At 51.2% G+C, this 17,210-nt stretch overlaps 1 protein-coding gene across 3 annotated transcripts in view; it reads left to right on the top strand.

Annotated features, from left to right (window-relative positions):
• Nucleotides 1–15,494, top strand: part of WDR93 (WD repeat domain 93) — a 53,075-nt gene extending 37,581 nt beyond the window's left edge. For 2 of the 3 annotated variants that reach the window (XM_014788673.2, XM_087428937.1), the window contains exons 11-16: nucleotides 106–192; nucleotides 1,505–1,624; nucleotides 3,050–3,263; nucleotides 4,669–4,732; nucleotides 6,656–6,812; nucleotides 7,166–9,273. In XM_014788673.2, coding sequence (XP_014644159.2) covers nucleotides 106–192; nucleotides 1,505–1,624; nucleotides 3,050–3,263; nucleotides 4,669–4,732; nucleotides 6,656–6,812; nucleotides 7,166–7,482 — 959 coding nt within the window. In that variant the 3' untranslated portion in view covers nucleotides 7,483–9,273. Of the gene's footprint in view, nucleotides 1–105; nucleotides 193–1,504; nucleotides 1,625–3,049; nucleotides 3,264–4,668; nucleotides 4,733–6,655; nucleotides 6,813–7,165; nucleotides 9,274–15,149 lie in introns of those variants that run through there. The other variant, XM_087428938.1, reaches the window with a different exon arrangement.
• The last annotated feature ends 1,716 nt before the right edge of the window (nucleotides 15,495–17,210 follow it).

Consider the following 17,210-nt stretch of genomic DNA (forward strand, 5'->3'; position numbering starts at 1 on the left):
CCACTTTTGATTTCAGACTGACTTCCGCTTGGGCAGACACCTTCCACACAAGCAAGGACCATGCAGGCTCCTTACATGACATGCCTTTCCTCTCTTCTTTCCCAGGGGTAGCCTGTGTCCTTGGCGTACACTGGACTGGAAGTCACAACTTCTTCCTCTATTCACTTAACCGAACTCTGAAGGATAAAGTTGGTACTTTACTGCTGAGATGGGTGTTGCCTGAGCTCAGGGCTCTCAGAGCATGTCATTCTCCAGCTTAGCTGAGAGCACGTGACTGACCCATCAGCGCCACTTTAGGGGACCAGAGCTGTGCAGGCAGAAGTGGGTGGCTCGGTGGCTGTGGTGTAACCCCAAGGCTCTGTCTCTGAACTGTTATGTTTCTTAAAGATGGCAGGTCAGTGGGGACAAATCCCAGTCAGGTCCATGGGGCTCATTAGGCAGCTAACGTAAAAAGAGGGTGGGCGTGGCCTCAGAAGGCCAGGTCCAGTCCCAGCGCCCCTGTCTGCAAACTGTGTAGTCTCAGGCCAGTCACTTCATGCCCCGGTCCCCTTTTATCCTCTGAAACACAGAGCTAATTAACTAAACCATCCCCATCCACTGCATGCATTTGTTGCGAATAGCAAAATCCAGAGGGTTTCTGTGTGTGAAAGCTCTTTGAAATGGAAAGGCACTTAGGAAATAGGGGGGTTGTTGTTTGTTTGTTTTTTACAAATCCATGGAGGCAGTTCCATGAGCAAGTTCCCTTTGTGATAATCCCTTGAGCTGTACACTTAGGTTATATTTTAGAATTGTACTTAAAAGTAATGTTTAAAAATTCACGAAGAGGGGCCGGCCTGGTGGCACAAGCGGTTAAGTGCACGTGCTCCGCTGCGGCGGCCCGGGGTTCGCCGGTTCAGATCCTGGTTGCGCACCACCGCACCGCTTGGCAAGCCGTGCTGTGGCGGCATCCCATATAACGTGGAGGAAGATGGTGGAGGAAGATGGGCACGGATGTTAGCCCAGGGCCAGTCTTCCTCAGCAAAAAGAAGAGGATTGGCAGATGTTAGGTCAGGGCTGATCTTCCTCACAAAAATAAGAAAAAAAAAATTCACAAAGGAAGATTCCCTCTCCCAGGCAGCCTGGCTTCCAGTCTCCACGTCTGTACTGACTGCCTGTATGTCCTTGGGCTGGTCACTTGCTTCTCTGCCTCAGTCTCCTCCTCTAAAGTGGGGGACTAGTAGCCCCTGCCTCCTAGGACCCTTGTGAGAATTCAATGAAGTGGCGCACATGAGTGCTCACCGCAGTGTGTAGCACCTAGCAAGTACTCATTAGGTGTTCCCTGTGGTGTAATCGTAGTGTGACTTGGAGAAGCATTGTGTAGGGAGGAGAGATGCTGAGTCAGACAGGTGCTCCTCCCCACATCCCAGACAGGCAGACTAGTCTGGGTCTCAGGTTGTCCAGGTAGAGGTGAGGGGTGGGAGTGGGGTCTGGGGGCCCGCCTGGTGAGTAGTGCCCTCCCTGCTAGACCCCGAGGGCGTGTGGCCCTGTGCTGCACCCATCGCAGTCTCTCAGCTCGGCTGCTCATCCTCCTTCCTGGTGCTGGCCTGCGAGGATGGTGTGCTCACGCTGTGGGACCTGGCCGGAGGTGAGCCCCTGCATCTGCCCAACACCTGGGTGGGGTCCGGGTAGTGAGACTCCAGAATTCCTGCAAGCTCCCCGCCTTCTGTTAGTCACTCTGTGTTCTTCAAGTCACCTTGCGGAGCTGGTCCTGCTTTGCCCTCATTCATTCACTCAACAAACATTTATTGAACACATGTGTTGACACTTCCCATTCCTCCTGTGTATGTTGAGTGCTTGCTCTGTGCCTGGCGCTGTACTGGGTCCCGGAGGCACAACCATTACTCCATTATCACACTCCAGAGAGGACGTATCTTCCCACACAGAACGTGATGTCATGGCGGCCTCAGCCCTCCTTCTCCTAGCCCCCACGCTCTCAAAATAAGGAAGGCTTCCTTCCTGCTATTCCACCCCCACCCCAGTCAACAGGAACCTCATTGGTGCTGAAGCTGAGAGACCTACCAAGTGGTCAGTGCGAGACAAGCAGCTGTTCTGGGTGGGTGGCAGCTTGATGGGGTCCCAGGGTCCTGGGTCCAGCTTTGTAGGTGCAGAAAATCAATGGTATCTATTCACCCTGAATTGATCCACCTCTGAGGGAGTATCTCCCTCTAACCAAGCTTTTAAGGAATCAATGAATGCATCAGTGGTTTGTCACTTTACAGTTGGATGTGTATATCATTTGAGAGTAGAGGTGGGCCGTCCTTCCTGGCAGCCCTCCCAGCGGGTGAGTTGATGAGGAGAAGCGGAGATAGTGCCTTGTTTATTGGAGAGACGATGGTCGGACAGCAGAGCTGGCTCTTCTCAGGGAGGCTTCTGTCAAGTCAGTGCAGTGCCTTCCTCACCTGGGCTGTTTCCATCTGCGGAATTCAGTGGTTGTTTCAAATAGGGAGACATTCTCCCCACGTGGTGCTAAGACAAACATCACTAAAGGCCCTCCTGAATTTTATTTATTGCACCCACAGCATTATTATAGTAGTGAAAGATATTTCAAGGGCAGAAGAATGATTATAATTTCACAATCCCTTGCCCAATAGCTTGTTTTCGTTTTTCTAGATATTGGTAAATTCTTGCTGTTTGGCTACACACATACCTCCCTCCCCTTTTCCGACACCGCCCTCCCCCGCCCCGACACACACACACACCTGACATGCATGGTCAGCTGCAGTTCAGTACCTGGCTGGCTTGTAGCTTCCTCCTGTTCCAGTGCTGACTCTGCCCCGCTGTGGGTTGGGTTCTCCCCCTCCCCTACTCCTCTCCATACTTAGAAGGGGTCCTCCTGAAGGGGGCTCTTCTCTCCATTGGGCATTGGGCTTACTGGGTTCACTCTCAGAGGGTGTTCATCACTTGGTTTTGCCCTCACAGCCCTCAGGTACTCGCGGGTCACAGACCCTGCTTCCGTGACCGCATCCCTCTACCCTCTTTTGTGACCTGCTGGTGTGATTACTTCCTCCAGGATTCCCTCTCGGGGTCGTCGCTCTTCCTGAGGGGTGTTTCTGCCAAAGCGTTCACTTCCTAAGATACTTCTTAGTGCATGAAGGACGGAATGTGTACCCCGAGGGTCCAGTGAAATCCCAAATGAAATGTGTGGTGCTGTGCACAGATGCTTCTCTCCACCTGGTGGCTGCCCAGGGCACTCAGGGACCCACCAGCAGTGTGCTTGTTGAGAGGTCAGTGGCTTGAGGGCAAGATGGGGGTGAATGATCTGCCAGACAGATGATGCTATTTAATAGTGAAAAACTGACATCTTCTCCGACTCGAGGAGAACTCTGCTGATGAGCTTCTCACAGTCACCAGTGTCTTTTACTTGTGAGTATATAGATAAAATATTTCTAACAAAATTGTATGATGGCACAAATAATGTCTTTCATATGCCACATGATCAAGAAGAGGGTCTTTCTGCCAAAATAGCCTTTTATCAGTTTCCCCAAGGGTCTCTCTTTCTTTTTTAAATCGTGAAATATTTTATGCATGCAAATGATCTGTACAATATCTATATGTGTGTGTGTGTATTTAGTATATATGCAGACACAGACAGGCAGACGAATAAACTCCCTTGTACCCATCACCAAGCTTAAGAAATAGGTCATCTCAGATTCAGTTCAGGCTCTCTGTGTGCTTCTCCCTGCTCATATTCTTCTTTCTCCTCCCAAAGGGAACCACCTTATTCATTATGTGTTGCTGTATATAACAAAGCACCCCACAACTTAATGTTCGGCCTGATTCTGTGGGTCAGCATTTTGGGCTGGGCTCCATTGGCAGTTCTTCCACTGGTCTTGCTCAGGCATCACATGTGCCTGCAGGCAGCTGGCAGCTTGGCTCGGGGCCGAGGGTCTAAGATGGCCTCACTCACATACCTGGCAGTGGGCAGGCCATTGGCCAGGGCACTTGTTCCCCTCCTGTGGCCTCTCCTGCAGGCTATCTCAGGCCATCACCCGGTAGCCTAAGGGTTCCCAGCAGCAAGCAAGGGCAGCCGCAGGGCATGAATACTTTCCAAGCCTCTACTCGTGTTACGTGGGACAGAGCACGTGGCAGGGCCACACCTGCACTCAAGCGGTGGAAAAGTAGCTTCTGTCTTTTGATGGGAGATGCTGCCAAATATTATGGCTTTTTGTTTTTCAATCTGCCACGTCTTTTTCCTAAATTCATCATTCCTTTGCTTTCCTTTAAGAATTAACCACATCCATATGACTGTATCTCCAAGCAATATGTTGTTTAGCTGTGCGTTTTTAGGGGACTTGTAAATGGGATGATATTCTATGTATTTTCAAACTTTTCAATCCTATTTATTCTGTAACTTGCTTTGCAACATTGTTCACAAGAGTCGTACATGTTGGTGTGTATGTAGCTCCAATTCTTTTATTTTCAGTGCTATATTGTATTCCATCGTATAATATGCCACAAGTTCCTACCAAAGGATATTTAGATTGTTCCGGGTTTGGCTGCTATGAACGGTCTCCGACACATCTCCTGATGCTTATATACAAGAGTTTCTCCAGGATATATGCCTCAGAGAGGACAGCAAAACTTTAAAACTCTTCAAGTATGAACGTCTGTGTGTCTTGTTCCCCATAGGCCTGCAAAGCACCTGGATGAAGCCATCTGTGCCGTGGCCCCCGTCCCAGCCTTACCTGGGATGGTAGGTTCCCCATGCCACTCATTCCTCTTCAGTGAATTTGTTTGTTTTTCCTTCAAAAAATATTTGTCAAAGGCCTACCAAGCGCTAGGCACTAGACTAGCTTTGGGGGACACAGATATGAAAGAGAAGGTCCCGGCCCTCATACAGTTCACAATTCAGTGGGAAGACAGATGAGTCAGCAAGAAGCTGCTCTAGAACATGAGGAAGGCTGTGATACATTATGCAGTGGATGCTGTGGAACAGAGAGAGGGGTCACCTAAGTCAACCTGCAGCAGTTGGTGGGGAGCAGGGGGATGCTTTCTGAGGGAAGTGACAGAACAGCTGAACTGAGCCACAGGAGCTAAGAAGGCAGCACCATGGAGGCAAGAGAACGCTGTGTGTCCAGGCTCTGCAGGAAGTTCAAGTAGCTGCAGGGTCAGATTCCTGTGGGGTGTCGAGAGGGAGGAGGCTTGGGGTGGGACAGAGGGGCCAGACGGTGGAGGGTGCAGACGAGCCCTTGTGTGGGGTGGGGCTTGAAGCATCGAGGGGAGTTGGAGCAGGAAAGCAGCATATTCAGAGAAGGGTGGAGAGTGGAGAGGTGTTGGTGCAGATGGCCTCCACAGTGCTGGGCTGCCTGTGGCTGTGGCCAAAGGAAAGGGAGGCATTGAGGCTGGTCCTGGCTTGTGGAACTGATTCCCTAGTCCTTACAGGGCTGCCGAGGGGAACACAGGCCTGGAAGGAAGGTCTGTGATTCCTGCTGTGCTGCAGGTAAGGGGCCCATAGGACCCACAGAGGAGGCTCTGAGAGAGCCCAGGGCTAAAAGTGTAGACTCTGTGCTCTGGTTAGTGGTGGTTAAAGCTGTGAGGACCAGCAGGTTCCCCTAGTCAGAGAGAGGAGGTGTGTAGAGAAGAGGTTCCCTGGGGGTATGACCATCACTCACAGGACACGGCAAATGAGCTCACGAAGTGACTGAGAGGGACTCCCCAGGGAAACCAGGCGGGGCTCCTGGAAGCTCAGGGAGGAGAGTTTGAAGAAGGCGAGAGCACAGTGTCCTGTGATGAGAACCAAGTACTCATGGAGACCGGTGTCTGTGGTGGGGACAGAGGGCGAGCAGGGGCGGTGGAGGAGTGGAGAGGGTGAGGAGAGACTCTGGGACATTTGTCAGGGAAGGGAAGGTGGTGTGGCAGCTGGAAGAGGACATAGGGTCAAGGAGGGTTTTTTAGAGATTGGGGTGAGTTTAGTATGTTCATCTAAGAGAGGAAAGAGCCCCAGCAGGAGAGAGGCCCCGTCTCGGATCTCAGGCAAGGAAGGGCCGTGGGACTGAGCAGGGTCCCCAGGAGGTGGCAGGAAAGGGTATCTTCCCAGATGCAGGACTGAATCCTGGCCATGTGGAGGGCCAGCTCTTCAGCAGAGATGCTGGGGGAACTAGAAAGAGAAGCCATGGGCCAGCCCAGTGGCGTAGTGGTTAAGTTCGCTCGCTCTGCTTCGGTGGCCTGGGGATTCACGGGTTTGGATCCCTGGCACAGACCTGCATACTGCTCATCAGGCCATGCTGTGGCGGTGTCCCATACACAAAGTGGAAGAAGATGGGCACAGATGTTAACTCAGGGCCAATCTTCCTCACCAAAAATAATAATAATAATAATAATAATAATAAATAATAAAACATTTAAAAAAAAAAAAAAGAAGTCAGGACACAAGGGGAAGGACAGCCCAGGATCAGGCACAGCACCTGGAGGAGGGCCGGGGCTGCTGGTGGCACCAAAGGAGTAAACATACACCTTCCTCTGGTCCCCTGAACAGCCCTGGGTGCGTCCAGAGGCTGGGTGCCCAAGAGCAAATAAATTCTGTTTCCGTTTTCTGTGTCCAGCTGCTTCTCTTCCTCCATACTGGGGTGAGTGACAGAGTGGAGAAGTCCTCACTCACCATCTGTTTGCTTCCCAGGTGCTGATCTTTTCCAGGAATGGCTGTGTGCACCTCATGGATGTGGCCAAGCCTCACATCATCTGTGCCTTTGCTCCCCCAAGATCCTACCGTCTGGTGGTCCCGTGGACGCCAGTGTTTGTTGTGTCTTCACACCGCCCATGTTTCCTGCTCCGAGGTATGGAAGGGGACCAGGAGGGCTACTGCCCAGACCTGTGGCCTGCTGGCCATTTCCTGGACTGTCTTAGTCCTTTCACAAAGCATAGGATGACCCCACCAAAACTCCTCCCCACTCCTCGTCCCCTCCACCATAGGCCAAAAGGATACTCCTCACTAGGCACTTAGATAAAACGCGGGGCAAGGTCTTCTCTCTGGACTCCTGCTCCTCCAGATGAAGTGAGCCCCTCACAGTGCAGCCCTGATGACCCAACCTCTATAAGCAGAGAGCAGCCCCCACCTACCCACCCAGACCACAGAGACCAGGGAGAAAGTCATCATTATACAGAACATGGTGTTCTTGTTTCATCTCAGGAGACCATCCAGATGAAATTGAATCCACCGAAGACGACAAGAACATCCAAAATTCTGTTTTCTATTTTAATTTTGAGGCCTACCCACTCCTGGAAAACATCTCAGGAAATTGCACCGTTCCTCAACCTGACTTCACAGATAACGTGGCCTTCTCCCAGGGGTTGCCCTTGGAGAAAAGATGCGCCAGTTTCCTCCAGAAGAGGCAGAGTTCTAGGTCTGTAGCCCCTCCCTGCTCCTGGGGTTGTCTCTGGGTTAAGGCACAGTGTGGTTCCTTCGATGGTAAGATGCGCTCGGCGTTTACGTTCTCCCTTCAGTGAGGGATTCCACCATATCAGAGCTCGTGAGCCATACTCCAATCCCCGTTTGCTCTGGAGAGGAGTGATGAATTCAGGCTGGTGGAAAAGAAGGGCTGCCAGTTGCTGTTTTCTTCCTGTCGAGACCCTCTTTCCTTTCTGCTTTCTCAATTCTTTTCTTTTTTTTTAAGCAATTTGGATTATTAGATGCAGTCATCTAAGACAGGGGTTGGCAAACTATAGCCTGTGGGCAAATTGGGCCCACTGCCTGTTTTTGTAAATAAGGTTTCATGGGAGCCGTCAGGCCCGTTTGTTTATGTCTTATCTCTGGCTGCCTGTGTGCTTTGGCAGCAGAGATGAGCAGTTGTGCAGAGACCAGGTGACCCAGAAACCGTAACTCATCTACGGTCTGGCCCTTTGTAGAAAAGGTTTGCCAGCCTCTGGTAAGACCCCCTTCCTTTACCCAGCATCTAGAGAAACGGTTATGTAATGCATTTCTCCTCTTCCCTTTCCCCTTCCTGCTACCCCCAGTCCTGCTGGGACTCTGCGTGTGCTGCTTTCTTCTATAAAAGCGTAATGAACTGTCCTCAGTCCATTCTGGAGAAGCAGGTGCTCTTCTAATCCGTCCACAACAAATTTATGGATGTTTGCAAATTCTTGTTGATGATTTCTGCCATGATCTTAGGTGGAAGGGGGTCATCAATGGAGCCCTGGATTCTCGTGCCAGGCCTGCCACTACAGAGCCAGTGACTTTGGTGGTCCCTTCTCTTCCAGGACCTCAATGTCCTTCTGTAACATGAGCTCTGAGATTCTGTGATCTCTCCAATCTCCATAGCGTCGCTTCCCAACCATCTCTCCCTTTCTCTATTTACCCCTTCTTTAAGAGGAACGCAGTAGAATGGCTAAGATACTCTGACTCCACCGCTTACTAACTAGGAGACCTTGGGTGAGTTACTTAACCTCTCAGAGCCTCAGTTTCCTCATTCATTCAAAAAATATTTATTGAGCACCCACGATGTGCCAGACTGTGTTCTGGACATTTCAGTAATGCCTGACCTTCAGGTTTTGTAGGTATTCAGTGAGATAATACATGTAAAGTGCTAGGCACAGGGTGGTCGCTCAGCAAATGGTAGGTCCAAGAATGATGACGGGTCCTCTCTGCTAACGCCAGTTCATGCCTAGGAAAATTGTAAACATCACCACGAGGTGGCACCACAGCGCCTCCTTCATGACGGCATTTACCTGCTGTGTTTAGTGCCTTCCTAGGCTGTGGTGAGTTGCTTGGGTGGCTTTCAGTGTGTCAAGGAGGGAAGCATGCCCATTCACTGGGAGAGGAGTATGGTCTCTGGGTCCTGGGGGAGGAGGACAGGGAGGAAGGGGTCAGTTGACATTTCCCCTGATAGGGATTTACTAAGGATGCTCGGCTGTTCCTCATGTGGAGGTTTCTTGTTTTGACCCTTGATGACTTGACTTGTTCTGAAGAGATGCAGCTGAAGAATTTAAGTGTGAAGTATCATGATGTCTACAACTTACTTTCAAGTGGTCCAGGAAAACATTTATAGATAGAGACAGAGAGAAAGAGAAAATCTGAACAACTGGTGAAACCCAGGAAAATATTTATAGAGAGAGACAGAGAAAGAGAGGGTGATGAGATGTTAACAGCTGGTGAATATAGGTGAAGGTTCATTGCACTACTTGCAACTTTTCTGTAAGTTTGAAATTTTTCTGAATAAAAGATGGGGAGTGGTTATAAAATATTATTTATAGTATAATCCTGATTTTGAGTAAAAGAGAGAAGACTGGAAATGTGCACACCAAGTAGTAACTGGTTATATTTGGGTGATGAAGTATGAATGATTTTTTTCGTTGTATTTTCCCTATTTACAACTTTTCTACAAAAAATATGCATTATTTTGGAAAATTTAAAATAGTGGTTAAGCAAAAAGTCAAGAGTGTGAGATTAGGTTGTGGCTGTAGCAAGGCCGTTTTCCTGGGGTGGAGGGCATGGCAAGGAGCTTTCTGGTGCTCTTGCTTGAGGAGGCCCAAAGAACTCCTTGTTTACTGAGTTTGTTTCTGTTCCTGTCCTTTCTGTCTAACCCGCTCCTTTCACTAGCTTAGAAAGGGTGAGCTGCTTCCTACTTTATCCAAAAGCCACTGGCTACCCTCCCTGTGAGAATGGACCACGGGCCAGCAGCCCCAGTCCTGGGCGGCTCACCTCCTGCCTGGCAGCAGAGGGCCCGACCTGCTCAGGACGCCTCCATCCCTAACAGACATTTCCCACCCTCAGCCACGCCACAAGCAGGGTTAGTACCCAGACACCCCAGGAACCCTGCTTGGCTGGTGACAGCTACAGCGGAGAATTACCTGCTGTGAAAGTATCACTCATTGTTTCTGATAGAAGTCACATCTGTGCGTGTAGACATTGGGAAAACAGGACAAGACAAAAAAGAAAATTTAAATAACCCATAATCCATACCAAAAATCCCAGCGCCACTGTTAATATGTTAGTGCCTTTCCCTCAGTTTTTTTCCTTGGCATTTTTACTAAATTGAGATCATGTTCCGTGTTCGCTTTCTAATCTGGCTTCATGTCACTCCAGAATATAACTTAATGACTTCTTAATTTTTAGAAAATCTTCTTTGTAAATATGGTTTTTACTGCTGATGCCATTTCTGTGGACAGGTGTCTATAATATGCTGCCCCCCCGCCCTGTGGTTGGGCTCGCTCTCGTGAGGAGACAGCCCTTCTGCCCTGACCTCCTCCAGGCTCTGGAGTTCCAGAGGCCTATCCTAGCCCCCATGGGAATGGGGGGGACTCTTCCACCTCCCCCTTCCCAGCCGTCTCTCCTCCCTGTCTGCACAGCTTAGTCCCAGGTGCCACACCCCAGCCCCTCCTTGGAAGGCCCACAGTGTCTGGGTGGGGTGGAGAGCACTGCCCCCCAGGAACGTTCTGCAGGGAAGAGGGCCAGAGTCAGCAGGGCTGACCAGGTGGGGCATTGGGGGCCGGGGGCAGCACTTGGGCTGAGCGAGCAGCGGGAGCTTGGGGAACGGAAAACCTCAGAGAAGTACTCCCTGGGTCCAGAGACCCAACAGGAGCTGGGAGGGGTCGCTTTGTGCGATTGGGGCAGGCCCAGCTTGAAGGAACGTTTCTTTGGCCCTGATCACAGTGTTTGAATCATATCCCTTGTGGCAACCCATTTTCTGAATTGGGTCCCAGCGATAAATTGGGAAACACTGATTTAAAGAGGCTTTTCCTGTTCTACTTGCTCTGACATCTGGGGCTTTCCCAAAGAGTACCCCCCACCAGCATTTTATTGTGAAAATTTTCAAACATACGGTAGCTTTGAAAACAAAATATCAGTGAACACCCATATACCCACAACCTAGATTCTATTGTTAACATTTTACTATTGTTATTTATCACACATATCCATATATGTCCCAAAGGTTTTAGGTCTCGTCTTTCTTTTCCTTTTTACTTCTTGTGTCTGAAAGTTTCCACTGGCCCTAAAACGAGGTGAGGCTGGAAGGCAGTGGATTCACGTGGCAATAGATTCAGTTTCAAACTTGTGATAGCCTGACCAAATTATTTTCACAAACCCAGCCCTGGGGACTTTTATAAACAGCCCATGTGAGCCTGGAGCCTGCCCTTAGGGCTTTGAAAAGAGGCCAGTGAGTGCCAATGCACCCCCTTCTCCAGCCCTTCCCCAGGCATGGCCTCTGCTCCCGTCCAGCCGGGCACCCAGGGCACCGTTTCCATCTGGCTCCACTCCCCGTCTGTTTAGTGTCTGCCACCTCTTGCTCAGTCAAACTTTTGATCACAACAAGACAGAAATTTCAGGACACCAGGAAGCGAGACTGTGTGTGTGTGTGTGTGTGTGTGTGTCTGTCTGTCTGTCTGTCTGTCTCTCTCTCTCTCTCAACCTTTATTCCTTGCGGAATACAAGGCCAAACAAGATCCAGGTTCTGTCTCCCCAGCTTTCTTCTAGAAGATGGGCTTCTGGGATGACCCAACAGTCCCAAGTCCACAGGGCACATGGCTCCCTTGATGAGGGCTGGGCAGGCCCTGTGTGGACACCAGGTGACATTTCCCTCAAGGTTGGAGGAGGAGGGCAAGGGGTGGTATTCTGACCCCCTTTGTTACTATCCCTGGAACAGAAATTGTGGGCCTATCCTAACTTTCCTTTCTCTTCTTGAGAAACAAAGGGATAAATCCCTGGAAAATGATTTATAGACTCATAGACCCCAAATGTGTATACAGTCAGGCTATTTGAATTCAAAGGCTTTGTGCAAGGACTTGGACATGTTCCATCTTCTCTCCCACTTTGTGGATGGACAGCCTATCTTTTTGGAAGATGTACGCACCTGGTCAGTACCTTGCTTCAAACAGACAACAGTCATAGTTTGTTACACCATCACGGGAAGGAAAAGCCTTTATTTGCTGATGGTGGAGGGAGAGTGTCTCAGGCTCCAGAGAGGGCTTTTCCCAGGGGGTTCCTGATGGCCAGTGCCCAGCCTCATATGACCAGGCATCCTCCCCACTCCCTCCTCTGCTGAGCACTGCAGAGAGTCACTGCAGACGTGCTGGCCCGACGCAGGGCGCCCACCAGCTTCCACCTACTCACACCAAATGGCAGGCATCCCCCACCACCTCTGCCCTGGCCATGGGTGGATAACCTCACCTCCCGCTTCCCGGAGCTCTCTAGTCCCTTGGCTGCCCTCTCGCCTGGGTCGCCAGGGGCCCCCACCCTACCCCCTGCCTACCTCCTGATTCAGAGAAAGCAGCACCCTGCTCATACCCAAGGCTAATACTTCTTCCTCCATTTGGGGTCCTAGGCCATCTCCTCCCCCAGGACACCAAGACCTTCTCATCCATCGGTTGGCGACCTCTTCCCCTCCACTGGCTCGTCATAATCATAGGCATGTGTCCCCACCATGTCCCCACGTTAGAAAACAAGCAAGCACTTTCCCAGCCCTGCAGCTGCCTTCTCTCCTCCTCCCAGAGCCCGGCTCCGAGGAGCCGTGGTCAACACAACACTCCTGTGTCCTCTTCTTCCATATGCTCCCCAGCCACTGTAGACACCGTGGGTCGCTCTGGCCCCACCTGTGCAGCCCAGCAGCCTCACACGGTCATTTGTGTGGGTTTTTCTTACTATTTATATAGGGTAATTCTTAGAGGTGGCCTTTCAGGGTTATGGGGTAGGCACCTTGTAACTGTGACAGTGGTACCCACCAGCCCTCCAGAGGTAGTGGATTCACTTCATGTCCTCGCCCCTTCCCACACTGGCCAAGAAACGGGAGACAAAAATTGATGGCTCATTACTGTTTTAATTTGAAAAATGAGGAGGTTGAGCATCGTTTTGCCATGTGTGGTGTATGTTTCTCTCTCTCCTCCTGTGACCTGCCCACAGTCTCTTCCTGGGGGTGAGTTCATTTTCTTTTGATTTTAAGAGTTCTTTGTGAATATGTTGCGAATAATTTTTCAGGTTTATCTTTGGATAGGAGTAATTTTGGTTGCTTGTTTGGCCCAAACAAAAGTTTCACATGTCGTGTGGCTGGAGTTTTCCATCTTCTCCCTTAGGCTTCGCTGAGGGCTGGTTGTGAAGAGCCCCAGATTCAGGGTGCAAGCCCTACACTGTGACAGGGGGTCGACTGGGGGCCTCTGGCTGTGTGACGGGCAGACCTCAGTGTCCTCTTGTGTAAAACCACCGACAGTCGACTCTCCTCACAGGACATGGCCTGGCACACATGCGCAAGGTTCGCCATTACTTATTACTAGGTCGTAGAGAAAGCCCTTCTACTCACCAACATTATATTTTAAAAATCACTCACATTTTCTTTGAACACGCTGGTGGCTTTATTTTCGGTCTTCCTTTAAAACTTGTCTTCGTTGCATCTGTTACACCGCCTCCTGGATGGTCACTCATTGATTCCTTGTTCTGACCCCCTGACCCAGCAATTTCACTTCCACTTGTTTATCAGCAGCAGCGGAGGCATCATTATAATTAGCCTTAACTGAGCGCCTACTGTATGCCCGGGACTGTGCTGAGTGCTTTGCGGGAATAATCTTATTTGTTACTATTATTATCCCCGCCGTACAGCGAGGAAGCTGAGGTGGACAGAGGTCAACTCGCCCATTCAAAGGCACCAGCTTTTAAGCGAAGGAGCTGGGTTTGAACACAAGGCATGTGGGTCCAAAGCCTGAGTTTCTGACCTGCACACTCTGCCTCCCCTATCCGCTCCCGCAAGCAGAGATGCCCCTGCGGAGACGGGATGGTCAGCGCAGCCCTGATCACATTAGCAGGAGGCTGGGAACGCTAAGTGTCGTCAACAGGGAAAAAGAATGAGAAGGATCTGTGAGCGCCACCTGGAAGTGATTTCTAGGATGTAGTTTCAGTGAAAAAAGCAGGGTGCACAACAGTGCGTTGCACGCTTTCATTTAAGTATAAAAAAAAGATACATCTATGCTTGTACGTGTGTGAACAATTTTCAAGGACTCGCAAGGAGCTGTTGATTACAGTTGCTTTGGGATCAGAAAATAAGGATCTGAGGTGAGGGGGAGGTTTACTTTCAATTGTATACCCATGAGTAGTCTTTGATTTTTTTAAAAAAAGCAAAGCGTAGATTACTTTTTTAAGTTAAAAAGTGTTTTAATGTGTTGAGTACCAGACACGTCTCCGTGTGGACGTCCCACAGGCAGAGCCTCAAACAAATCCAGAGCTGCAGTCACTGTCCCTCCCGCCCGTCCTCTGTGTGCCTGGAGCTGAGCTCAGGCTCCCGAGGCAGAGACCCTGGCAGCAGCTTGCCCCCCCTCCTCCGCCACCCCGCTCACAGCCGCCAGCTCTGCATGCAGAATGAGGCGTGAATCCAGGGCCTCTCTGATTTTTCTGTATTGAACATGCATTTATTTGCTATTAAAAGAAATAACCTCGTATTTATTTATTTTTTTGTGTGAGGAAGACTGGCTCTGAGCTAACGTCTGTGCCCATCTTACTCTATTTTGTATGTGGGTCACTGCCACAGCATGGTTTGATGAGCTGTGCGTAGATCCGCACCCAGGATCCGAACCTGCAAACCCTGGGCTGCCTAAGCAGAGCGCATGAACTTAACCACTATGCCACCGGGCTGGCCCCTGTAGCCTCTTATTTTATAAATGACCCAACTCAGACGTCTTATCTTCTGGAGCTCTGCCTGGCAAGGTGGGCCTCTTCCTCCTCTCTGCGTTTCTCCTCTGTTGCACTTCAGTGCCTCCTGTTACAAACGTTCTTTTACTCTTGTCACTCTTACTAAACTGGGGAGAGGGACAGGCTGTTTTAGTCACTTTGATCTTTCTGACATTTGCACCAGCGCCTGTCACTGTAGATGCTCAAGAATGTTTATTAAACGAAGCTGTTGGCATTCTGCTGTATTGAACGTTGGTCCACGCGGATAGACCGTTAGTTCCTAAATTCCCTGTGCCTGCTCTCTGTACACTTCTTGGTTTGGAATGCTAGACCCATCATTCATTCTGAACAGTCCTCTCGAGTGCCTGCTGTGCACCAGGCTGAGTCCTGAGGACACGGACATGAAACAGATATGTCATCTGGAGAGTTCCTTCTATTAGCAGGGTGGTCAGGGTCCACCCTGGGGACCTAGGAGTCGGGGGATGCAGCACAAGGCAGGACCCTCTCATCTCCAGTGTGTGGCCCACAGGTTTCAGAGGCTGGAGACGAACAAGGTGAAAGAGGAGGAGCCCTGGGCCCGGCTGCGGCGGTATTCCTTGTTCCTCCAAAGAGAGAACTTCAAGAAGTGACTGGGCAGTCACCCTGGGCTCTGTGAGAAGGTTGGCAGCAGGCAGGCCTCGCCCCAGGATGCCCGGAGGCCAAGAGACACAGTGCAAAGGACTGCAGCTCATAGGCCCAGGGAGCCTGGACTTGCAGTCTTGGACCCCAGCAGAGCCAGCAGGGGGAAAGGATTCTGGGGGCCTTCAACCACTAAGCCACTTGTCAGAGCCCTCGGGCGGGCAGAGGGTCACCCAAATAAACAGCAGTGTTGTTTCCAGACTCCCAAGTTGCTGTGATGTGTAACCCTTCATTCCCACCCAGTCCAGACTCCAGCAGGGCCCAGGCGTGGTTTCCACCAGAGTCCCAGGCCTTGGGGGACCAGGCTTCTGGGCCTTATAGGCCCAGGAGAACCACTTTGTTCCAATGAACAAGACACCCAGCCCACCCCAGCTACTGGGTGGCCCCCTTTTCTCTCCACCCACTTCTTTTCCCTCTCTGTGCTGGCCCATAGCCTTTATGGAAGCACTTTGGAGAAGCTGAGGCTCAGAGTGGTTGAGTGACTACCTGAGGTCACACAGGTATGAGAGGCAGAGTAGGGCCCGGTGAGGTGGGGGGCAGGAACTGTGCCACTGATGCCCCTTGCCAGCTAGCCTGGGAACCCTAGAGGAAGCTGGGGGGCCTGGGGGCACAGGAGGGGGCAGAGAGGCAACTTTCTCTTCTCTAGAAACTGCCCTTCCCAGGAAAACTGGATGGAGGGGTTCCCTGCAGCTTAAGGCCTCTGCTGCCTCTCTGAGGACACTGAGTGGTGACTTTGAGAACTGCAGATGGTTAATGTCCCAGCCTCCCCCATGGTAACCTGCCCACGAAGCCCTGACTGCATGCAGGGTTTGTGACGGGCCGCTTCTTTTGTGTCCCCATCCACCTCCTCCCGGGGTCACACACGCTCCTCATTGGCATGACCCCTCCCTCATGGCACTGGTACTGACTAGCCGAATGTCCCCTGGACAAAGGGGTCCCCTGAGACACCCTGCCCCTCGCCCTCCCCACCATGGGAATGAAAACACAGCAGCAGAAATAACATTTTACAGCAGTCTGTTTCCTCTACACAGCAGGCACCCTGGCAACTCTCTTTGAGATGGGAGAGGAAACCTTGGGATGGTGGTCTTGGCCCTCACACACCACCTCAATGTGACGGGGAGCTAACATTTACGGGGCATCTGCTGTGGTTTCTGTGTTTCACAGAAATGCAGATCTTACCGTTATCCCCACTAGCACCTGCGGCATGTGCCCATCCCTGGAAGGACATGGAGGTTATGACCCCTGAACTAAGGAGGGGAGAACTGTCTGAAGAAAGGAAAATGACAGCCACGAGGGAAGAAGGCAGGAGGGATGCTGAGCAGGCCAAGATGACAGAGGTGCTGGGTCCACCTCCAAAGTCACGTGTTGCCAACGCCATGCCACCTCCTCGGTTCCTAGTGTGTCTGGGGAGGGCGAGGGGGAAGAGGGGAGTAGGGGCATTCACAAGGAGCCTGTGTGCCGGGTCCCACAGGAGGGACAACAGAGAAGGAACCAGGGCCTGGCAAAGTGCTAGAAGAGGCAGGAAAGGCCTGGGCAGCGCTGGGCTGTGCGTCCAGGGCTCTAGCCCCCCTCAGTGCTGGTGCCCACCAGGGCTGAGTGGGCTATGCCAGTGGCCCCAAAGAGGTCCTTGAGCACTGGGTAATAGGGCCCCTTGGAAGCACCAAGAACCCTGGGTCTTCTCAGGGGAGTGTTAGGACTAGGGTGAGGCAAACGTTTGCCCAGAGTGCAGAATTTAGGAAACATTCACCCTCAGGGTCGTGCAAACGCATGATGGACAAAGTGGCTTCTGGCCTCACCCTGGGACAAGCGGGGGCTTTGTAGTTAGGGCCAGCCTTCCTCCTGTGCCACCCTGGTTCCCCAGGGAGAGGGTGTTTCAGAATCCTGGGCATCCATGTCCCTCTCAGATGGACCT

The sequence above is a fragment of the Ceratotherium simum genome, chromosome 3 (assembly GCF_057802395.1).
Source record: "Ceratotherium simum simum isolate JZ-2026a chromosome 3, ASM5780239v1, whole genome shotgun sequence".
NCBI classification, from domain to species: Eukaryota; Metazoa; Chordata; class Mammalia; order Perissodactyla; family Rhinocerotidae; genus Ceratotherium; species Ceratotherium simum.